The following is a 25,330-nucleotide window of genomic DNA, read 5'->3' on the forward strand; positions in this document are numbered from 1 at the left end:
CCAACACTATCGTCATAATATTATCAGTGATTCGTGGCAAACGACGATTCACATCGCACTACTCGTATATCCCTCGCGTAATCACGAGTTGTAGGAACAGCATTTGGTTGAGGTAAAATATCAACTTTCCACTAGGAAATTATAATAAATGTTTGACCGCTGTTCTGCACACAGGAATGGTATCGTTATCTTTTTGACTGCGGACCATCAGTCCAAGCTATAACGATATTATTATATTATAATATATATATATATATATATTATACTGCGCTCAACGACGATCTCGATGTATTTATCCTACTCGCCGACTGTCGTTAGTTTCGAAACCGAGGCCGACCCACCCTGGCTTAGCCCGGTGAACGCCTATTTATAAGTCAGTTAAGCCTCGAAAGCCCGCGTACATACACTATTACGCGCCTGAACGCCACGCGACGCGCGCCGGTTTCTCAACATTATTACTGTCGGGCGCGCGGCGACGGCCACATTATCGTACAGCCATCATATATAAGCTGGTATCGTACACGGCCGTGGCGTTTTCGCACTGTTGAGTAGATTTACTCACTGCTCCTTCGGTGCCCGTCACACACCGCCGATGTCGTTCAAAATAACATTTTCAAAAACGACATTATGAAATTATATTTTAATTAAATCTATTAAAAATTTGTTAAAATATAAAAAAAAAAAATTAACATTAATTTTTATATTTGTTTATGAGTGTGTTTGTACCAATATTCGCGCTTTTCAGTCGTCGTCCTTTAGCAGATCAATCGATTTAAGAGCGAATTGATTTTTGCTTCCACCGTGAGAGATGAACAGAAACGTTCGAAAAGATTCGGACTCCAAAGGGTTGGTGAAAAACGAAACGCCGGATGAAGAGATAAAAGTACGTATCCATATAATATACCTGTAATGTGTGATTGTGATAAAAATGACTTATTAATTGTCTGTATACACACACACACGTTTATCTTTAAGACATTTGCAGGTATTAGTGGGTTTAGATGGGTATTATTTAATAATGTATATATCAGTATATCACGTATTATGCAGATGTATATATATATATATATATATATATAGTTATTGCGCTTCACTGCAGCACAACAGTGCCATATGTATGTATAGAAACTGGCAACTGCACTATATGAAATCATGCATTTCGCCGATATTGCACTATAGGCTACCTATATAGCATGCTGCAATAAACAAATTGCATAAAACATATCTTTACGAGACGTTCATATTGGGTAGGAATAAATAAAATATTATGTATAAACAGTGAGTGTACAACATAGACTGCTGCCGTCTAACATCATCTTTAATAGTATAGTTAGGTTACGCGTGTGCATAATATAACAGCACTCAACGATATAATTTAGTATTTATACCCCGATGTCGCCTGTCCTCTTTTCTATAAGTATATCTATAACGAGTGTCAATTTCGCACAATTTTACATACATTTTCCTCTTTCGTGCCATTACGCGTGAATTGTATATAATATTTACTGCAATAAAAATAAATGTACATTATTGTTTGTTTGATTTTAATTACATTAACAAGTACCTGTTTGAAAATGTAATTCTTTAATCTGTAGTACAATATAATATTAAATTGTTATCACTATTGAAATCATAAACTTTCTATTTACTATTTAATATAGTGATATAATTATTTTAATTTTTTATATCTACTATAACTTGCCTTGACCTTAATTCATCGATACAGCTTTTTTTTTCTAACATATGATCCCATACAGCAGCGCATATGTTTTAATGCAACACGTGGACAGTATAGTCTAGTGTGAAACTACAAACAAATTATAAATAGAGCTTTGAAGTTGCACACTATAATAGTATTACATTGCCTAACCGAACGTCTTAAAATTACTGTAAATCCAATGAGAAGTAAATCCTAAAAATAGACAAATGTGTGTTCAATATACTAATGCCAATTTATACACTTCACGTAGGTATATAATATATAAAATATTACAGTAATATAGTATAAAATCATTTGAAATTTCACATAATTTTTAATATTATAAAATAATTATTAACTAATAACTATTGAAATTTGAAATATATACGAATATTAAGTCAATATTTAGATTAATTAAGTTAAGTAATAACATACTCTTTAATTTTCTTAGTTGTATATTATGTTTAACGAAAAACATAATATTATAGGCTTCATTAGATCTATTTCTATTTTATTATTTCTTAGTTTTTTTTAATATTTCTTTCTGTTTTTGTATTGTAAACAATAACGAAACATTTTAACAAAACTTTTAAACGGGGGTTGACGACTAAAATACCTAATATAATACGTATTGGTAAACGATATATTAAGACTTTATAGCTATGGCTTATGGCTATGGTATGAATTACTCGTTTGGCTTATTATATTTATGTATGTTAATTAAGTACCAAGAAATGTATATATACAGCAAAATATACAAAGTGGTTCTTTTAGATTTAGATAAACGCTATTCTTGAAAAGTATTTACGTTTCAGTAAAATTTTTTTTTTCACATAATTTGCACTTATTAAACAATACAACATTTTAAAATTTATATATTTAAAAAAATGTTTATTATTCTTTTTTAAGTTTTTATTTTTTGTTTTAGATCCTGAACAGAGTGATAAATGTATTGATTTTACAATGATGTGTATTTTTTTTTTTTATTGTTTTTTTGTGTGTCATCATGCTTTGGAGTAGTAATAGTGCTTTGGCTTTTAACTTCAGCCTCTTTTTTTTTTTTAAAACATCATATTATATTTTTAACTTCATATTTCAACACAAAATAATTTTCTAGAATTTCATTATCGAATTTTAAACTGTAGTAATAAATTAGTTTTAATTTAAAATTATATTTTTAATTATAATTACTCTTTCATGATTCGAATTAAAATTCTGAGTGAACCAATAATATTATTATTCTATGATTTAAAAAATCGTATAATATAGGTATACACCTCCTCTAAAAATGTAAAACTAATTATTAAACAATACTTTTTTTTAAATTATCTTTTATTAAACATTTAAATTAATACAACTAATTCAACTCGTTTGAGAGCCCAAAGAAAAATGTTATACAATTTGGCGCCAATTGGTCAAAAACTTTAAGTTTGCTTAAGGAACAACAGATGGGCCTTTGATTTTATTTAATAAATAATATTATATAATCAATCAAATAACTAAAATAAAACTTGAATGATGACATCGATTAAATGTGATTCGAAATATTAGTATTTTAGATTTTTAGCGAATCAATGAATGTATTGAGTATACAATGATTTATTTTTTTTAATTATTATTTTTGACATTTTTGTATTTGCCATAATTTTTTGGAATAGTATCAATGGAGTTTCTTCAATTTTAAATAAAACGTCTAATATGATTTCTGATAGCAAATTGAATCTAGTTCGTATATTTTAAGAGTTCAAAAGTAAAAAATTGTCAATACTTTTCAAAATAATTTATACGACGACCTATATTCATTGCCATCTATTCTACAGTATTAACTCAAAATTTAATAAGTAGTAATATAATATGAAAATAATATTATTATAATATCAAATATGACTAATATTAGATTTATTTTTTTCGCAAAATTGCTTCAACTAACCTTATTATTGATCTTAATATATAAAATGTAAATTGCATTAATATTAATATAAATATTACTGTAATAGCAATATAAATATAAAATAAGAAATTCTTAGAAATATAGGTTCTGCAGACTATTTTAACTCTGCAAAACCTATATTCATCGTTTATTCATTTACAATGATTTATCATCGTATGTTCGTTTACAATAATCTATCATTATATATTCATATACTATGATCTCTCATTAAATACGAATGTAATGCATAACACAGTGACCTACTCAATGAAGTCTATGCCTACTCTACAGCAAAGTGAGTTCATGTTTTTTTTTTATATAAAATAAAAAATAAAAATGCTAATCATAATAACTATTTATTACTAACAGACAACAGTAGATAATTCACAAAATATATTTTGAACTGAATGTAGTACAAAATATGATATGACTGTCATTCGTCAGCTGTCACTATAGAGTGTAGGATTCGATGAGGTCTGAGATATAAAAAAAGAGAGAAAATCTATTTATAGGTCTAACAATACTGGTATTAAAACATCGGCATAATTTTGAATTATAACATAAAAAAAATTACTAATAAATAAATAGATTTATAATTTTATATTTATTGTATTATAGATAATATAAAACGTAAATATTCAAATAAAGTAAAATATCAGATTGAGGGATTGAGATACTAGTCAAGGGATGGTTTAATAGCCCTCCTGAGCAGTGAGCACTATACACTATTTGCGTCCATGACAGAATGACACTATTTTGTATGTATACTCGGTAAAACAACAATATTGTTCGACATCTGAATTTCTAAAAATATGCGCTTTCCTTTATTGATAAAATGTTGTTATGTATAGTATGAAAACATTTAATAACCATTATAACTACAATTGAACAAATGAAACTTTGTTCAGCGTTCTAAATAAATAAATTAAAAAAATATCAATTTTAGAAATTACCCCTCAAATCTTCCGTTTTTAATTAATTAATTACCTATACTTAATTGGTAAAAAAAAAAATCTAGATTCTAGCTTATTATATGTATAGGATTCGAAATCGTTCTCGCATAAATCAGTTTTCTCAGTTTTCCCGAATTTAAGTATTTCATAATAAAATTTACTGTCACATAAAAGTTACAGAAAGATCCTGCAATATAATCGGTACTATATGTGTATACATGTGTACTTATAGACAATCCAACACAATATAATTGCCTCGCACTACTGTTCGGATTTTCCCGCGTTTTCCCCCTTGCCGCGTCACCACACGTGTACGACGTGATGTAAAATTGATCGAAAGACGACGGCGTGGCAGCGTCCCGAGCAATAGATCGTGTGCGTATATATATATATATAAGTATAAATGTGCGTGTATATATATATATATATATATTATATATGCATATCGGATTTCTCTCTTTGGCGCGCTCGATACACGGGCCGATGGTGTGACGGGACGCGGTGGAGGTGAGGGGCTTAAAGGCGTGCAAACTGACACTGCTATCGAGTTACCGACACGAGCGTCCGTTCGTTCGCCACACTTTTCGTCTGCTATATATACGCATATCTGCAGCACCGTCGTGGGCTATCCCGCTATCCTCTCTTGACGACGTCGACGAGACAATGACTTCCTATTATTATGTAGATATATGGCGGCCGGGTAAAATTGCTCAGGTGATCGAGGGTGGCATGATTTATGGAAGCGGCGGCGACGGCGGCACAGGACGAGTGCCAATGTAATATGTATACTTGCCCATGTATATATGTAATAGCCAATAGGTATATATATATTATACTGCTTTGTTGGGTGGGGGATATTGATACACACACGGGCGTTATAAAATAATATCACGACGACGTGACCATATTTCGTCTAGCCACACTAACCCGTGGCACAAACATTAGTTACTGATACTTCAAAATCCAAATTGTAGATATATGTGGACATCGCAGTAGCATATAACTTTTTATGAAATAAAATCAACGAAAGAAAACATAACTTATGTATAAAAATGTTTTATAGCAGGTATATTGGTATATATATATATATAACTATATTTAATATCTGCAATATCGTATACAAACTTATATATGTGTATATTATCATGTTCTATATATAGATTTAAATAGATGATTGTGTGTTTAATTTTTATAAGTTTAAACCTTTAAGTTAATCTGGGGAAAATATTAACTGAACTCAGTCACACATAGACGTTTTTTAACTTTCAACTATTTAAAAAAATAACTAAATATTATATGAAAATGTATCCTAAACTGTTCCTAATTTAAGCAATTACTACATAGGCTAAATAAAGCAATTTTGATTTAATTTTAAAAGTCTTTCAAAGATTGAATTTTTGAATTTAGAACCCTAGTTGCAAGCTAGTTGTGAAGTCAGAATTACTCCTTAGGCAGTCCAGCGTATCATCTAAGTCCAACGTATTCCGGCTGAAAATAATTGAATATTCCCTGAATCGGTGAACACACTAATTGTAATATCATTGAATAAAAACTTTATCTAATTATGTAAAAATATTATAAATGTAATAAGTAACAATTCTCAATTTCCACGCTGCCAGAGGTTCTAATCCTCTTAAATTATTATAATACATCTAATAAATATATCATTACCTATTAATACACTATTAAAATCGAAGAAGTCGTTCTGTTGAGTAGTAGATTTCGAATGAACCTTGACATTTAGTAGGTCACTGTAATAGAGGCTAAATAAATTGAATCCGAAATACTGTTTTTGTGGTAAACTGAGTCCTTGGTTATGATAGGTTTAGACGGTTTAGTTTCTAAAACAGCACATTTTCCTTCTCACTTTTACAGACTTAGTACTATCTGTTATGTTAAAATAACTGGCGTGGTTAAAAATGTGTTTTTTTGCTTTTAATATCCATAATATAATTCACTAAGTTGTCATACAAATCACAATTTATTATGTATATAACTTGCGTGGTTAAAAATGTGCTTTTTTTGTTTTTAGTATCTAAAAATAATTATTATAATTATTATTATGTACATAGTTAAAATGTATCTGATATATTATTAACGAATTCAAATCTTGAAATATTTTTATTTTCATATTTAAACATTTCTTATCTCAAAAAAAATGTTTTCTATTGTTATTTTTTTCATTTTATTACCTACCTCTTTGCTACGCATTTATATATATATATATATATATATATTTGAATGTATTTAAGTAAGCAAATCGGTAATCGATAATCGCTAATTGGTGACTATAGTCACTATACAGTACTCCTTGAATCTAGAGACTTTTTATTTTTAAGTAGGTACATCGTCGTTATTTATAAATCATTCTTTCGAAAAATATTATTACTCAGGACTCAGTTTACCTAGAACGTTAAAGTTTTCCAGACTCAATTTACCTAGCCCCAATATCCACCCAATTATTTGGGACTCAGTTTACCACTCCCGCTGTAATGAATGTATTAAATTTTAATTCGATGATAATTCATTGCATATTTATATAACAAAAACGTTTCTGAAAATGTATCATATATTATACTGCAAGAACAATGGTACCTAGGTATTTACACATTTAATACCGCCCAACCAAACAACATAAAATTATTTCATTTTTCCATCTAAAATCACAGTTAAAACTTTTAAGCAAATCTAGAATAATTCAAAACATGTTTTCATGTCAAAATATCTTACAAATTGTTCATAAAATCATATTATATTGAATATTTGAATCATTTCACGTATAGTATAGGTATTAATATTTAGTATAACAAATTATTTTTTGAATTATAATTTTTCATTGGAATTTTGGATTCATTTAAAAACATCAAAATTTATTACTTATGATATGTATTATGTATATATAGCATTATATTATTATGATAGGTTAAAAGGAGGTGCTTACTTACTTAATTTGTTTGAAACAATATCGTTAATTAATCGCATATGCATCATTAAAACGAAATAGTACATATTTTAAAATATTTAAGTACTAATTTACATTTACATATTTATACATGTATACTTGTATCTTAACAATTTATATTCAGATATAACTATAATGCAACGTGAAAAATAATGTAGGTAAGATTCATGTATCTAATATACCTATGTATTTACTTCAAGGAACTCCTTCCCTCCGAATTTGATTTCAATGTAAATATAAACATTTTTGATAAGGGATAGTGGATGACACAATCTTAATTGCTTGCAATTAAATATAATAATACATGAAGTCATGTAAATACCAAAATATATAGTAATATAATATTATAATATATATATGTAGGTATATAATATTATGTACGAGGAACATTATACTATAACCATATACATATTAATATCTTTAGTCGAGTAAGTAATAAAGAACTCAATTTTGGTACTAGTTATATTAAATAAACGAGTTTTAATTATATATATATATATAATATTTTGTACATGCTATGTATGTATATCGAACTCTCATATTTTCTAGCCAAACAGTGTGTGCGTGTGTGTGTGATTGATAAACGCATACCTACATATAATATAATGTAATATGTACACATTGTACACCTATATGTATATGTATATCACATTATTGTGTCCTCACTTTAGGGTTTACAGTTACACATTATATTTCATTATTTCACCCGATATCCACACTATAGCTATCATTATCCGTTCTTTGTGCGTCACCCAATACCACCCGGGCGGCGACGTCGGCGGAGCACAGTATAAATGTCTGTGGAAAAACGAGAACAGCTTTTAATCAATCCATTTTTGTCTCTCCATAACTGCACACACGCGTGATGCGTATTATTATTGTATACATATATGTATATATACAGGTACGAAGTAAATCGTTCAAATGTTATTTCAAGAATTCCAGACGTAATGATTTATTATGCAAGTCCGCGTGTAAGCTGCGAGTAAATTATTTTATTACTCGTTTATTAGTGTAGCCGTGTAGGTATACGTGTGCAACGAAGCTAACTTTTAGGTAATTCAAAATTTATTATAATATAAGTAGGTCGTTTGTACAAAAAATATTTCAAACGTATATAATTAGGCAAATAAAATATGTAATGATACAAGCATACAGGCAGGTTAAGTGAACTTTATGTAGCTGTATGCTGTATAGTATAGACTATAGATAGCTAGTTGGTAATTGGTATGAGTATATAGTATATACTTACCTAAGTCAAATCTGTTCAAGTATGGCAAAATTGTATTCATTTCAGTCGAATTGCACTTGGTTTAAAATGAAGGTAATAGTCGAACTGCACTCGGGTTCAAAATGGTGTTTCGACCAAAGTGTCATGATGCATTTGAAGAGGTTAAAGTTTATAAAACACATATTCCCTTTCCCACTTACATGCTTATACACGACTAAAATGATTTTAATCATTGGCATTAATTAAAAACTATTTTATTTTGTTCTTATAAGTGTAACATATTTTTTTTTTTTTATTATTTTTTTTGTAATCAATATAATAAACTGAATTCAAAATCTCACTGTAATCTAGTAATAGATTTTTGAGCATATAAGTTAAAATATTTTTCGATTACCCTGTAGTTGATTTAGTTAAAGGTCTTGTATGAGTATTCTACATTAAGATAAAAGTATCTATTTGTTTAATTGTGTTACAACATCAATAAATCAAATACATAGAGCCATAGGGATATAAACGAAAATAATTTATTAAACTTTATGTGTAAGGTTTGGTACGCAATTGTAGTACTTTAACTAAAAATCGTTTCCGAAGCCCATTTATGGAGAGTAAAAGATGCCTTGTTAAAAGTATAATTATCTTTTAAATAGTCACTACATTCTTGAATAGCGTCATTTTCTGAGATAACTTACAAAATCATTTGTATAAGATTCAAGAACGTTAATAAATTTAGGAAACTTAAATCAAAATATTTATTACGAATCAAATTTCCTGTTTCTGTTTTGGATCTGTAACCTAGTGTAGTTGTTAGACTTTTCAATTTAGGAAAAAGTGCAATCCAACCACCCCAAACTATGGTTCCACCGTTATTTTGGTCAATTATAATTTTTTAACTTGTCTATAATATGCTTAAGTACTTTTAATAGAATACCTTTTGCTCACAATACCCACCCATAATTATCCCAATACCCAGTGTACACCGCACTTGCAATTATTGTAAAAAAATATTTTATAGACCATATTCTAAAAAGATTAAAGTTAAAATAAAGACTTCTTAGTATACTCGTATTTATATGGCATGTATAAAATATTTTGAATGACTAATAAAACTAATAAATATATTTTTTAAATTATTGACGTTTTTGTTATTAATATGATTACTGAAATAAAAATACATTATTATAAATTCACAATTTTGGAAGTCAATATTGTGTCAACTATAGATTATAAAACCACGGTTATCTGCTCAATATATAATATAACCGGATAACTGATTTTGTCTATTTTTACTATCTTTATTGTTTGAATGTTTTGATCCTTTCATAACTACATGTCTACATTAATTTAATTCTTACAATCAATATTATATGTTTAAATATCTTGTAATTTGTTATCAAACATAATTTATAATATAATTATCATTGAAATATAAAAATGATATTTATGCCATATTATACTCATACATTTAAAATGATATATATTTCGACTATTAACTATGATAGTTTATATAATTCAAGAACTCTCCTAGTCACAAAATAGAAAAAACATTTTTTACTGTATTATTTTTCATTTAATTGGGAGGTTTCCCCTAGGTGATAAATTCCTAAATATATGAATATGATGGCATACATATACACAACACCCCACAAAGACCTTCACAGCAAGGCCATTTTTTAGATTTAACTATTAATTTATTTAATTACTAATCATATCATGTACAATTCAAATTTATTATATTTGAGATATTTTATTTGACTTTGCCCTCCCCCCTCTTGCAACTTTATATTATACTGTGGACGCTACTTTGTTATTCATTGCGCTTCATGTATTCGACCGGTCGATAAAACCAATAAATTAGCACTTATATCACAAATTTTAATTTAATGTTATTTCATAATTGTATATAAAAAAAAAAGATTCTAAACGGAGCTTATATGTCTTATCAGCCTTATATGTAGCTAAGCTGTATGTCTGTATATTATCTATCCTATCTATTCACTAAATAAATTTCATATCATATTTTTTGAAATTTGTATTAGGTAAAGAATTAATTTTACAATAAGTACCTAATTCACAATAGGTTGAATTAGACCTCCCCCCCCCAAAAAAAAAAAAATTTTCTGGCTAATACCTATGTTATTTTTAAACTCAAAATACTAGCAATCCTCGCACTTCAAAAATATCATAGCCACACAAGTTACAGATTCCTACCCAACATATATAACACTAAATATGTTCAGATTATAACAATTTTAAATCATAAAAATACGCATTGTCTATAAGAAAAATCTTATAACAACAATTGACATTCATTTGAAGAGAAATCCTATCGTGAAAAATTTACATAAATTACTCTAGATGGCTAGGTCCTACCAATTTAACAAAGTATCTATTCTAAACTCATTTAAAATTTAAATAATCATATTATTTGAACACGATAACTTATAGATTACCATACTACTATGTTTTGTACCCAGGCGCATACACAAGGGGGTCTTAGAAATTATAGGAGTTCAACTCACCTCCCAAAAATATTTTTGTATAGGCACCTACACTTTGTTGCTTGTACCAATAGTTTCTTCGTGGACAGTTAAAATCAATATAATACTGCCATAGTGCCAATATTAAATATATAATTATGTATACATATCTATACAATTTTTACAATAAACTATAAATGTATTAACAGGTACCTATCGCGTACTTAAAGATACATGTTTATTATTTTGCTTTACAAATTATAATAATATTATCTATAGTATTATATTTTACTTTTAATATGTCGTGTTTTGTAGGAATACGTGAAAACCACAATGAACGAGATGCTCGGATGGTACGGATATGAAAAAATTAATTCCAAAGACTGTTCACTGCAAAGTATGAATTTAGTTAAGCTCAGAGAAAAATATCGAGGCCGCTCAAAAAGCACAGAACCAGAAACTTCGTCGGACGAATACAATAGTCCGCAATCGCCAACAACGTCGAGTAATTTTATTTATTAAAATATTATAGTTATAATTTTATATTTATATATTTAAACAGCCTACAAATAAGTAATAACTATAAAAGTTATATTTTAATAGCTATTTAAAACAAATTAACAAAAATAAAAATTAACTACGCATTTTGCATTATAATTGAATTTGATATGTCTATTACGTGGAAAATAAAAATAAAAAATACGCACTTAATGAATTCAGTCTTGTTAAGAATACTTTTCAAGTGTATTCAAAATATTTAAACAAATACTTTTTTTAGTTCAATACATTTTATATTGAAATATTTATTTTTTTTTAATATAGGTATTTAAATTTAATTATGATTGTTTGAGTTAATTAATATAATACTTTAATAGGTAAGACAGGTAGGTACAAGATATTAGATAATTACTTATATATGCAGTATTTGTGACAAGGCCTTAACAGAAAAAAATTTCGGGGTGGTTCAGCATTTTTTATATATTGGTAATTGGAATTTGGGATAAAACACTAGAATGAAATAAAGTATTTAGTACCTATTCTAGAATAAAAAGTATTTTTAAGTATTTCAAAAATAAATTGGCCAAAAAGTATTTGAAAAGTATTTAAAATACAAAAAAAATATTTAAATACAAGCAAGGGCGTAGCCAGGAAGGGGGGTGTCAGGGTTCATCCCCCACAGTTTTTTCTTGAAATAAGATTGAATAGGTTTAAATGCCTATTATATTTAAAACTTATATAATATAACATATTTATACTTTAAACCCCCCCCAACATTTTTTTCTAGTTATACGGTCTTGTATTATACAAGTATTCGAATACTTAACAAGAGTACAAGACTGTTAGTAATTAATTCTAAACCTGTATATATGATAACTGTAAAGTTAAAAATACTTTCTATGTAAGTTGACATGTCACCGCGGTTCGTTAAACTGAAATTATGTTATTATGTATTGTGCTATATTTTTGTAGACAAAAAGGAAACAAATGATCAAGCTTGTTGATTAATAATGAAAATATTTTTTCAAATTATTTAGTATATTTCAAATTTTATTTAGTTAAAAATTAAATTAGAAACTCTATATAATGTCACTAAGTATACTTACTACATCTGCCATTGGACATTATACAGTAGATACCAATATCCTGAATTTTCAATTATTAAATAAAATTTAGATAAAAATTGTAAAACTCATATTTATAGTGATTAGTGTATACTGTATATAGAACACAATTTGTATAATATACCTACCCATTTACAGTATTACCATTGAGTAATAATACTATGTATAATCAATGTTATTTTCTTATAACTAGTATTAGTTTAAAAATTGAAAATTGTTAACACAGAACTAAATTTAAAGGAATTTATTTTAACTAAAAATGCATAGAAGTTATAAAAAGTTGGTGGGTACGTAATACTGTATAATACTATACCTCAGCGCTCAAGCCTAATTATTTATAAAATAATTTCGTGCAACACAAAGCAAAATTATTTTAAAGCTTTGAATGGAAATTTTTTTCTCGCTAAACTCAAAATATTATGTTGTCTCAAAAATGGATATACCTACATCAATAATAATTCTATAATGCAAATAATAATAAAATACCTACTTATCTTTTAACTTATATGAAATAGCATAAAATAATAAAAACTTTAATTTACCTTTTTAATAATTAAAATCCTAGAATTGTATATTAATTATGAAATATTTAATTAAAACAAAACTTTATTTCTAAACAACAAAAGTTCATCACTCTTCAATTTGCCTTCAGAGAAGATACCTTCGTACTATTCCTGTAGTCTTACCAGTAGATAAACTCTTGAATGTTTTTTTTTACAATTTAACCATTTTAATACTGCAGAGCGTGTGGATAGAACTCAGCTACCTATGATAGGTATATTAATTTATATATATTACATTAAATTTCTGATAGTTTCTAGAGATAAAGAAGATCTTTTACGAGTTTTAATAGGTAGGTAGGTACATAAACATAATACAAAGTGACGGCGCCAGATACTTTTTATTTAGGTGGGCGATACCGAGCCATATATTTTTCTGGTGAGGAATTTATGTATGACTACTTGATCACCCATTAATTTTTTTATACCATATTTTCAGGAAAATATTTCTATAAATGTTTTGGATATATTATATTTCTAAATAAATAACCAAAAAATATATCTACTATATTATTATTACAAACTACTATGGTAGAACTTCAAATTTCCTCCATTTTTTTTTATTTGTATATTATTTACAACAAAATATATTTTTTTATTTTCAATGTATGAAATCTTAAAAAGTGTGCCGTTTATTAACTTGAATATTTTTATTTTATTAATGATTTACAATTTCTTTATTTACTTACATATTTTTAAATTATAAGGGAGCAATGGAGAATCAAATGTTAGGGGAGGGACACTTGCCACAATGCAGCACCACCCCTGGTACTATGATCAGTTCAACATCAACTGAATGTGGTTGGCAGCTATGATGCGAGCCACAGCAGTAACAATTTTCCCCATTAATTACTCAACAACATTTTCAATATATTCTTAGATTTTTTTTTATCTTTAAATTATTACTATTTAATTTTTGTTTCGTAGACCACAGTGTACAGTATACATACGCTCAAATCGTAATACGAACTTTAACATACATTTATAATGCACATAAATATAGGGCCTTGTTTAGTAATACCTAATTGATGTTTTTACTAAAGATTCATGTGATGGGCCTTGATAGTAAAATATTTGTACTTGATGAATAATTTAGGCCAATTAAAAAGTTTAAATATTTTATAGTGAGCCCCCTCCCCCCCCCAAAGATCGTATTTTAGTAACCAATAATTAGTAAAAACACATTTTTCAAGCCTCAACTATTCTAAAAAGAGTTAATCGCCTCCCCTACCCCCCCCCAAAAAAATAATAATAATAGGCACCTATTTACGTGCTTAATTCAAACTCGAATTTTTTGTGATAAGTCATGATGGTTCTTATAATTTAGGTATATAAACGACCTGCAACCACATAATACATACTAACCATACAGCAAACTAAGTGTGGTTGAGGAGTCAGATGAACCAGATTTTAGTTAATCTTATATTATTATCATATACACACGATGTCGCGGTGTGGAAGTACACAGGATTAGGGCTAGCTCGTACGGAAATAATAGTATATACCAATACACGCGCAGTAGTATGAGTATATTGTGTACTTATATAGTTATATATATATAAATGGTGTACAACATCTGTACAACTGTATACAACTAAAACATGCGCCATCAGTGTAATAGTAAAATGCTGTAGTTATACGTAGTTATATTGCGTAAAGTTATTTTCGGTCTCGACACAGAATGTCCCAAGTCAGCGCATAATATAAGTATAATGTGGCGTGCACGAGACGACTCCGGCCGAGAACTAGCGCGTATATTACAATATATACTATAATAACACCCATAGCCTTGCAGTGTTCGTATTATATTTAACACCATGTGTGTGTGTATATATATATAATATACGCTTTGGTACGATTTATATATACACATCCAATCGGCAGCGGCGTCTAACACAAAGACCCATCCATCCGTGTAGTCGTCTCGTCGTAATACAATATTGTTTGGGTATAAAAAGCGCTCTCGGATGTCTCGTATAATGAAAATAAGGGTCATCTCGTCTCATCTCGATGCGAGCCGAGTGTGCACTACAGACAACAGCCCATCATTCCGCGCGTACCGGGCGTGTGCGTATAATTCACCAATCCCGTTGCTGTATGCAACCTTCCACCCGACCTCTACGATGGGATAATAGATAATCGTCACGTTCAGTTGTACATACATGAACCTTTATGTACATATTAACATGTTATTAGGTTAGTTACAAATTCCCGATAAAGTTATATAGATTCAGGAGCGACTTGTTTTAAGAATACTATGAGCGGCTGCTCCTGTCCCGAAAATGGGAAAAAACGTTGAACAGATTAAATCATAATTCATCATAATAGAAGAGATCATTCATTCATTCGTGTAAAACATAAGTATATTTATATCATAAATTTCACTAAAGAAGAACCTAAAAATATTATTTTGTCCTAGTAAATTTAGTTGGTGGGTAAGTGGGTTGTTTTGAAACTTGCTCCTCGAGTTTTGAAAACTCAAACCGCCACTGTAAACATTTATTGTATACTATATTAAATATTTAAATGAATGTAATGTTTTGTGTACTTACATCAATTAATAGTCAAATACACCTACCACGATAATATATATCACCATTCATCGCTCGACATGAGTGTAATAATGGGGTATACAAATTAGACCCTGAATGCGATCTGCTTAACTTATCATGCGAGACGACTACCAGTATATACCCAAGTGTAGGTAACTATTCTATCTCCGGATATTTCTCTGGCCGTCCAAAAATTAAACCAATGCTGCAAGAATATGTTTGACATTTTTATCCACCCTAGATTTTAAAATCTCAAATATTTTCCTACACTATTATAGTTTTATGGTATAAACTATAGGTACCTATACTTGGTTTTCTTATAACTATAATACCAATGTCATATTATCAAATACATTTAGCTACTATTTAGATCGTATATTGTATAAAATCCTCTGTAAATAATAAAGAGGTACCTAATTTAAACAGGAAAACTTATATAATAACTAAATAGTAGGTAGGTACCTACTAGGTAACTATGTAAGTATTTGACTAAATAAATCTGGTCCAAAATTCAAAATAGTCATAACTGAGAACATCCGTTATAATATGTTAATATATTATGTTGCGAATTGTGACCTGATACTGCAGCAGTTTATTGTTATAAATTATTCCTTATTATAATTTTGCCGGGTTAAAAAATAGCAAATTCCAAGTTTTATTATAATTGATAAGTATTAATTAGATTGCTTGTTATAGATTCACCAGTACAGCAAATGACATGCGGATGGTGTGACAAAACGTTAATAGCCAAAGCGTTTACATTCCGCACAGCAGAATCGGATAATGAAAAAGTGTTTTGTTCCGAACAATGTTTCTCACATTACCGAAGAGCAAATTTCAAACGAAATAAGACGTGCGACTGGTGTAGACATCTGAGACACACAGTTAACTGTGTAGATTTCCAAGACGGCGATCATCAGCTACAATTCTGCAGGTGACAAACGTAAAGAGTTTTTAATTTGATTTTATTTCAGACACAACGCGTAATAGTAAAATAATTGCAATCTCTGTATTCGCCTTCACAGTGATAAATGTCTGAACCAGTATAAGATGAACATCTTCTGCAAAGAAACTCAAGCCCAGCTAGAGTTACACCCTCACCTACAAAACACGTCGCTGCCAGAAAACCTTTGTAAAACCCTGGAGCCAAACTTGCCACTCATTACACCCGACCTATGGCTACGCGATTGTCATTCACCACCACTTCCAGACCGGTCACCATCTCCTCAAAGGCCTCATTCCCCTCCACTGCCTGGACCGGCAGTTCCTCAGCTACGCATATCCAATAAATTATTTGACCGTCCAACTCGAAAACGCAAGAGAACCACAGTTGAAGATGCTGTACCACCTGTATATCCAAAATTTCCACCACATGCGCCAGTTTATTGTACACCACCGTTATGTAGGTCACCAGCATTCACGCAGTCACAGTCAACAAGTAGCAACACACCAACAAATGCTGAACCAACACCTTCGCCACTTTATCCATTGAACTTACCATCATCCTTACTACCACCACCTATGATATTAGTACCGTATCCTATTATGTTACCAATACCAATACCTATTCCTATACCTATACCGTTACCATTTTTACAAAAAGAATGTGAAAAAAGCAGTAATATGGAAAAAAATGAAAAAAAATAATCATTATGTACAATCATAATAAAAAAATTATTTAAATAATATTATAAATATTATTATAATTATCAATATAAATACTTAACAAACAAAATTTGATTATAAAAAAAAAATTAGTTTTACTATTATAATGCAACCAAAAGTATTTCATGTCTTAATGTATGTGAACAGATAAATTTAGAACCAGAAAAATGTTATAATCTAATAATTATAAGTTATCAATGAATAGGATAATATAAGATTATTTTGAGCTGTTTATCTCAGAATAAATATTTTCTTCTTGTGGTTTATCATCATCTTCAGCACTACTCTTATCTTTATTGGCGTCAGGTACCCATAATCCAGAATCTACACAACGCTTCATGTAATAAGTTGCATCTTCTTGGTTCATGTTTTTAATTGTATCTTGCAATAACTGAATATCTTGCGATTCAAAACATTTTTTTAACTCCTAAAATAAACATTGTATTTACATTATTTATAAACAAACTATTATTATTAATATACTTCTTACATCTGGAAGACTCTCAAAAACTTCAACTGGATCAAGACCACCTGGTCCCAACCTTGCTTTTCGTTCTTCTTCTTCTATTTCAGCTTGAGCTATACGTAGCTTTTCCTCACTCCTTTTTCGGATGCGATCTTTAAACATGTTAAGTTCTTCTTCAAAAGAATCTTTGTACTGTTTCTCAGCTAATTGTATTCTTAAAAAATTTAATTTGACTAAATTATGAATCAATATAAAATATCAATATTAATTTTATAACTTAACACATCTATTTATTATGTAATAATATGAGTTTCTTAATTAACTATCACAGTAAGATAATTGATGAACCAAAAAATATAATCTATGAAATTATAAAATTAATATAAAATGTTATTTCATAATACATTCAATGATACAATTTAAAAAATGTTAGAAATAAATTTATCAATTTAACAATATAGTATATAATAAATACCTTGAAAAAAATGAAGGTACACATGCTCTTGGATCAATATTTAGTTGTCTAGATAGTTCCAAAATATATTGCATACAAATTGTTTGATGTGCTACATGTTCCATTAGATCTGATTTCTAAAAAATGAAAGTACTGCTATGAATTTATTGTGTTAATAATGATTTTCAAACAAAACTTACGCCTTCCATTTGCAAATCAATACACCAAATAACCAAATAATTTGCGGTATCTTCACAAACAAGTTGAGGATTTTTTTGTAAATATTCTTGACTGTCTTTATATTTTTTGAACATACCAAATACTTTCAATTTACTTTTATTTTCATTAATAAATGTTTCTAATCGCTTAGCTTTCTCTTCTTCAGTCATATTTTCTTCAGTTGGTGGAGGCTTGGGAGTGTTCACAATTGTCTTTGTAAAACCTGGTTTGCTTATAGTATCAACATTCCATGGCATTACCTAATTAAAATCATACAAAATATATAAGTAAAAAATGCACTATATAATTTAGTTTATTACAGCCTTTAGGATACTTGACCAACTATTAGTTTATAAGCATAATTATTGTTGAGATAGCTTACTGAATTTTTGATTCTGATACCTATTCAGGTCTTAGATACAACATGTTTTTATCGTGTTCATTTAATTTTATTAAAAGTTATTGGGACTTTTTGCTAATGCTCATAAAAAACTTGTATCCTAAGCTCAGATTTATATAAATTTAAAAACAAAAACAAAATATTTAATAAAGACAATACTAGAACATTTCTCTCCTTGGGAGTTGTAAACACATCTTTTAAATTACAAAAATTTAAAAAAGAATTTTTGTTTAATATGAAAAAAATTATAAGTTAATAATAATGTTGTACATTTATACATTTAATAACATTACTATACAGACACAAACATTAAGTGGAAACAATTAAAATTTAAACAAATGCATGTATTAAGTGAAAAAAGGTGAAAATCAAATGAGTCCACTGTCTTAGAAATATACAAATATATTATTTTGACATATAATATTTACACATTCATTTTATTTTATTAATTTAACTTTGTAATATTATATTTTAAAAATGTTATTAAATTATCAAAATGATTGATAATAAATTTGATATCTATCAATAAAAGAGATACTCCCTTCCTTACTATTAATCATAGAGCAGCTAAAATTTCCAAAAAACATTTAACAGATGATACAAGTTGTTCTAGGTTAATTTTAAGCAATATTATGGAGTCTAAAAAGCACTAAAATCAAATGTAAGTACAAGTTACTAAGCTTCAAGCATAAACATAATTTCTTTTCATCATTGTATGGTAAACTGTTGATTGATCAGTATTACAACAATATATAATACTAAAGAAAATCAGTAGAGTAATTAATAACATAATCAAGTGTAGCAATAAAAGGATTTTATGCAAAATAATAAAGAATATATCATCTGTCTTAAGAAATAGTAAAAATTATAGAATAGAGTAAAAAGCTCTAATGTTCAAACTGAAAAAAAAAATGTTAAAAGATGTTCATAATTATTTATCAATACCTTTTCTTTAACTTTGAACTCTTCTTCTCGTTTTTTTAATTCTTCTTCTTCGACACTTAAAGCACTTAATGCTTCTTCAAGTTCTTTTTTATTTTTTCCTTCTTGTTCAGCAGACAAAAGCTGATTTTTAGTTTCTTCATATTTTTCTTGAAAACTATAACAATAATATTTTGATTCAATTTACTATAGTACACTATTAAGGTTATGAGATATTTTACGTTTTTTTCTTAATTTCCAATTCTTGTTGTTCGCGTTTTATTTCCTCCATACGTTCAATACGAGCCTGATGTCTCCAACGAAATAATGACGGTGTATCAATGTTAGGGTGGGTTTCATCTTCGTCGTCGGACACCTATAATGTAAAATCATTAAACATAAAAACTATCTAATCGCATGAGAAATGAGATCAACTTACTTCAATATTTTTCCACTTGCTATAATCAACCATTATAGATAGATTCTTCTAACTGGGTTTACACAATTCAAAACTGAGGGTTAATCTATTCCACCGCAATTGTAGTATCAATTACAACACAAATATTACCTGACAAAGTAAAATAATTAAAAATTAATATTTTATTGTGAATTAATTTTTTTTTGTTATAAATAATATAAACTATTGTGTAATGTTTTGTAGTAATTAATTATTAAACGTACTTCACTATAGAGAATAGACTATAGAATAACTTACTATTTTTTCATATAAACATTAAACAGTACAAACTACGCAAAGGGCACAAGCACAATATTATTCTATTTATTCTGATTAGCGATTTCTGGAACATTCGTCGTTATCCATATCAATATCATGGATGAAAAAATGTAAATTCCCCAAAAAATACCACGGTAAGTTTATTGTGAAAAATATATTTAGTTCCATGAACGTAATTAGATTATTATTAAAATTCTAATATTAATATTATATTGGCGGTCTCGTCTAGCTATCCAATAAATTGGTGCATGGCGCTATTCACACTCCAGCCCCTGCTACTCACAAGGTTCAGACTCCGGCAATGACAGTGGCGTCAGTAGCAAAAAACATTATTGCAGACAGTGACAAAGTAGAATCTAGACCAGTGGCGTGGTTACCGCAGGAGCAACAGAGGCAGTTGCCTCAGGGCGCATTATAACAAATAAAATAATATTGGTTTTATGTAATTGTAAATTTATTTAATTTGAAACAAAATATTTAATGTAATATAGATATGATTGTTTAATCTCATGAAAAAAAACATAAATTGGTCACGGCAAAGTTTTAATGACAAAGATCGAATAATCGAATTTATTTTAGATAGCGCGAAAAATATATTTTGCCTCGGAACGCTGACGAAGGTAGTACGCTACTGATCTAAATTAATATAGAATATTAAGTAATAAATTAAATAATTCATAACCCATTAGGGAGGTACCTATTTATTATATGAACGGTTTTTAACGAACCTTTATACATGGGCGCAATTTGTGTTTTAAATTTAGCATGTAAAAGTACTGTGTGTCTGTTGTGTATTCTCGCACTACAGGGTTAGTTCACCGCGTATACTTAATACATTAGTACTACATAGTACGTACCTACCATTTATTTATCTGAAATCTAAAAAAAGACACTCACGGGATTGTTGAAATTTGAAAATGTGTGAAAATGTATTTGTTACAGAAACGGCTAAATGACCTAACACTTATGCCAGTTTATAAAAATATTTAATTACAGCAAAAGTTTTAGACTAACTATAGCAACATCAAAAAAGAGAAAACTAGATTTTTTAATTTGATGATCATTTATTTTATTTATATATTTAATGATATAGCATTTTATAATAAAGAAGAAGTTTTGACTTTATGGAGTATTAGAGTGAATAATCTTCCATATTGTGTTTAATGTGAATTTTGAATTAATTCAAATTATATTCATTGTTCCTCATTTGTTCCTATATTTTACTACCAAAGTAAAAAGTTCTGAGAAGGCGTGGGATTTTTCAATTTTCCTCTCCCATTTAGCTTCTTTTTTTTGTTATCCCCCCCTTTCAGAAATCAAGCTTTTTCAATTCGAAAAAACATTCCGGAACTCAAAAAATCAATCATCAAAAAAATTTTTAAAAAAAAAGTGTTTTTCCAAATTATTTTTTCGTAAAAATCTTTTCCTGGCATTTACAAACAATTGAAAAAAATTTTGAGCCAAATCGACCCAGCCGTTTAGAGCAGGCCACTAACAATTATTCAGCCCAATTAATTTATAAAGTGGGTCAAATTACTACAATATTAGATACTTAGATTTTAAATAAGCAAATGTATACCCTGCGTGGTCCAAATGACGCCACTGGGTAACTGTAATAGAATAATATTTAGACGCATCACTCTAAACTCTGATGATTCTATTGTTGAACGACCATCAGCGTTCCTATATCATGCATTATATATGCTGTAATGCTGACGCCTTAGGTACACAGTTACACCACAGAATAGACAGAATTAAATCTATTCTGTGCTTACACGTCAAATTACTATAGTTGATACTTGATACTCGATATCTGATACGTTACCTACCTATCTTGTTCTTAAAATATACCATGCATTTCATGTTATTTATAAATTATGTTCAAGAATCAAGACATTCAAGACCGTATGTATTATAAAAAGAAATTATTATTAATTAAAATAATCCCTTTTTCATCATTTTTCGATGATTAATACCTAATACCTACAACATATAATATGATTATTTTTACATTAATGAATTAGTAAATCACACATCTTAGTTTTTACACTTATCTTGCTCATTAGCCATTAATATATATTTGAATCAGTGTAGTTTAGTGCTGAAGTAGCTATCCAGTAGTGGTTTTTAGGGATGAGAAGGGGTGCTACCCCCCCTTGGCCCCTTGGATTTTTGTGTCAACTGTTATGGTCTGTATATCATATTATTTTCATAATAAATGTTCTTACTTTTTTTATATCAGCATGAAACATTGAATTGTTAAAAAAGAAATATTGATTTTATTACTTAAAACTAATTTACTTTAATTTAAATAATTTAATTTTTAAAAATGTTTACTTAAGTATTATTATGTGTACTATTTTTAATGAAATGAAATTACTTTTATAAGCTTATAAGTTGACTTGTTTGCATAAACCTGTTTATCTAAATATTCTACAATGTGCTTTTTACATACAATATTTTTTACAACTATCTAGGCATTATTTGAATGTAATTTTTTTTAATTAAAATTACACTAAATGCTTAAATTGTTTTAAATTTATTACTTCGGTTATGCATTAAGTTTTTTTTAGATTATAGTCAAATCTACGGACTTTTTACTATATTATATAACAATATGTACACGGTTAAAGGTAAGTATAATGCAGAGGCTGGTACTTTATAATGATACCAATAAAACTAAACTATTTGAATTATGAAATAAAAAATGAAAATTATATGTTATTTATTATAGGACAATAAGCAAATGTTATTCTTTGTTAGATATATGTAATTATGTTGGGAGAGGGGGTAAAAATTGAAAATAGCCCCCTCATATGTAGTTACCTACTATTTCCAAATGGGGTTAAATTAAAATCTAAGTAGCAAATAACAATAGCAAATAAGTTCTTCAAATAATTATGTGCATAATGCATAAGTCATAACAATAAAATTTTAATACAATCTAATAATATGATGGTATATGGTATAGTTATTAGGTATATAAAATAAGGAAAATTGTCTAGAAACTTTATTTTCATTTAATTATTATAAAAATATAAAATAGATATCGCCATATCAGTATAATACATTTATTGCAAAAAATTATAAATTGTTAATTCAAAAAAATAGTATTCAACCTAAAATTCCAACAAAAAATACTAATAAAATATATCAAGAATAGAACTTAAATATATATATATTTATTTTATTACGTAACACGCAGCTACGCAGGTATTAGATTCTGAATGAAAAGATAAATGTATACCTATTGATTTTACAAAGAGTATTCAATTTTTTACAATATTCGTCAAATTCAAAGTCACACATATTTGTTATAATATCTTTAATTTTTATATAGCTAAGGTTAACAATTTAATATAATATTTCTCTTAAGTAATTATCATACTGAAACTAAAAATATTTATAAAAATAATTTATTTTTTATAGATATTTGTAGGTCAAATATATTTAATTACTAATAACGATATGTCCATTATCTATTTTATAATTTGAAAATATCCATTTAACCATTTTACTATACCTAGTACCTACGCAATGAATTTTTCAAAATATGTAGATTAATTTTTAGATATTATCTACTAATATCATGAACCTATTAATACTGCTGTTGTCTGTTTTTTACGATAAAGTGATATTGACACAATAATATAATAAGTATAATTCAACTGCGTATAACACATTTACACTATTACTGATAGACGATAGTAAAATAAATTACTTTTTTATAAATAGGTATCATAATGATAAAATGTACTTAGTATTTAGTAATATATATAGACTTAGTAAGCTTACAAACCCAGGGTCGACGAGCGGACGAGAACATTCACAGGTCTTGTCCCCTGGGGCTGATCGATTCCGACCTCCGGGATCCTTTACTTACACTTATTTGGCTATGTATTTAAGTTTGATAATATTTATGTCTAACAAAAATATTCTAAATATTTGTGGTACTTCAAAGTTACCTTGACTACCTCAAGTACACAACCGTACTATCTCGATTACTAAAATATTTAAATAAAAAAGTATATAGGTATTCGTCATTCGTATTATATTATTAAAATTTGATTAAAATTAAGTTATTAATTTAAATTTAATTGTTGTTCATTTGCCATTTCGTAAGACCATCCAATTATAAACCGCACGTGATCGTAAACAAAATTCACGAATTCGCAAACTAATCACTATAACGTATTACGTATATTTACCTTTTTTGTTATTATATTATTATCAATCTTAATGAACTAATAGCATAATAAGTGTATAGTAAATTGCATACTTAAATAGTAAATATATTTAGCCATTGTAAATTGCACAACACAAAATTAAATTGATGATACAGTACAGATTAAAAGGCGGGAATGTAAAATTAAAACAGATTCAGGATTTATTTACTATCAGGTTTCCTATACGAGGTGGTCAACATAGGTAATCAAGATGATTTTAGATTTTAGAATGTAGTCTTGGAAATATATATGTACTC

At 28.1% G+C, this 25,330-nt stretch overlaps 2 protein-coding genes across 3 annotated transcripts; one reads left to right on the plus strand and one right to left on the minus strand.

The window, feature by feature from the left end:
* The first annotated feature begins 410 nt into the window (after positions 1 to 410).
* LOC113552997 (sine oculis-binding protein homolog) lies at positions 411 to 17,699 on the plus strand. Its single transcript, XM_026956085.1, has 4 exons — positions 411 to 883; positions 11,568 to 11,757; positions 16,683 to 16,920; positions 17,012 to 17,699. Exons 1-4 carry the CDS (start codon positions 809 to 811, stop codon positions 17,631 to 17,633), a joined length of 1,125 nt encoding a protein of 374 aa, XP_026811886.1. The 5' UTR covers positions 411 to 808; the 3' UTR covers positions 17,634 to 17,699.
* LOC113552998 (hsp90 co-chaperone Cdc37) lies at positions 17,642 to 20,923 on the minus strand. 2 transcript variants are annotated; one of them, XM_026956086.1, is made up of 8 exons: positions 20,827 to 20,923; positions 20,551 to 20,679; positions 20,354 to 20,487; positions 20,136 to 20,289; positions 18,772 to 19,050; positions 18,593 to 18,708; positions 18,142 to 18,331; positions 17,642 to 18,078 (listed from the first exon to the last, which is right to left on the minus strand). In XM_026956086.1, the coding sequence occupies exons 2-8, from the start codon at positions 20,581 to 20,583 to the stop codon at positions 17,869 to 17,871; spliced, it is 1,116 nt and encodes a 371-aa protein (XP_026811887.1). In that variant the 5' UTR covers positions 20,584 to 20,679; positions 20,827 to 20,923; the 3' UTR covers positions 17,642 to 17,868. The 2 variants fall into 2 exon arrangements, with proteins under 2 accessions (XP_026811887.1, XP_026811888.1); XM_026956087.1 differs by having other exon boundaries at positions 20,793 to 20,889.
* Between the last annotated feature and the right edge of the window lie 4,407 nt (positions 20,924 to 25,330).

The sequence above is a fragment of the Rhopalosiphum maidis genome, chromosome 2 (genome assembly GCF_003676215.2).
Source record: "Rhopalosiphum maidis isolate BTI-1 chromosome 2, ASM367621v3, whole genome shotgun sequence".
Lineage (NCBI taxonomy): Eukaryota > Metazoa > Arthropoda > Insecta > Hemiptera > Aphididae > Rhopalosiphum > Rhopalosiphum maidis.

Bases quoted from the DNA above. Each gene is read 5' to 3' on its own strand.
- LOC113552997 (XM_026956085.1), top strand. From the start codon at position 809: ATGAACAGAAACGTTCGAAAAGATTCGGACTCCAAAGGGTTGGTGAAA. The intron at 884-11,567 runs GTACGTATCCAT...CGTGTTTTGTAG, and splicing joins CGCCGGATGAAGAGATAAAA to GAATACGTGAAAACCACAAT. The intron at 11,758-16,682 runs GTAATTTTATTT...TGCTTGTTATAG, and splicing joins GCAATCGCCAACAACGTCGA to ATTCACCAGTACAGCAAATG.
- LOC113552998 (XM_026956086.1), bottom strand. From the start codon at position 20,583: ATGGTTGATTATAGCAAGTGGAAAAATATTGAA. The intron at 18,709-18,771 runs GTAAGTTTTGTT...TTCATTTTTTAG, and splicing joins TTGATTTGCAAATGGAAGGC to AAATCAGATCTAATGGAACA. The intron at 18,079-18,141 runs GTAAGAAGTATA...TGTTTATTTTAG, and splicing joins TTTTTGAGAGTCTTCCAGAT to GAGTTAAAAAAATGTTTTGA.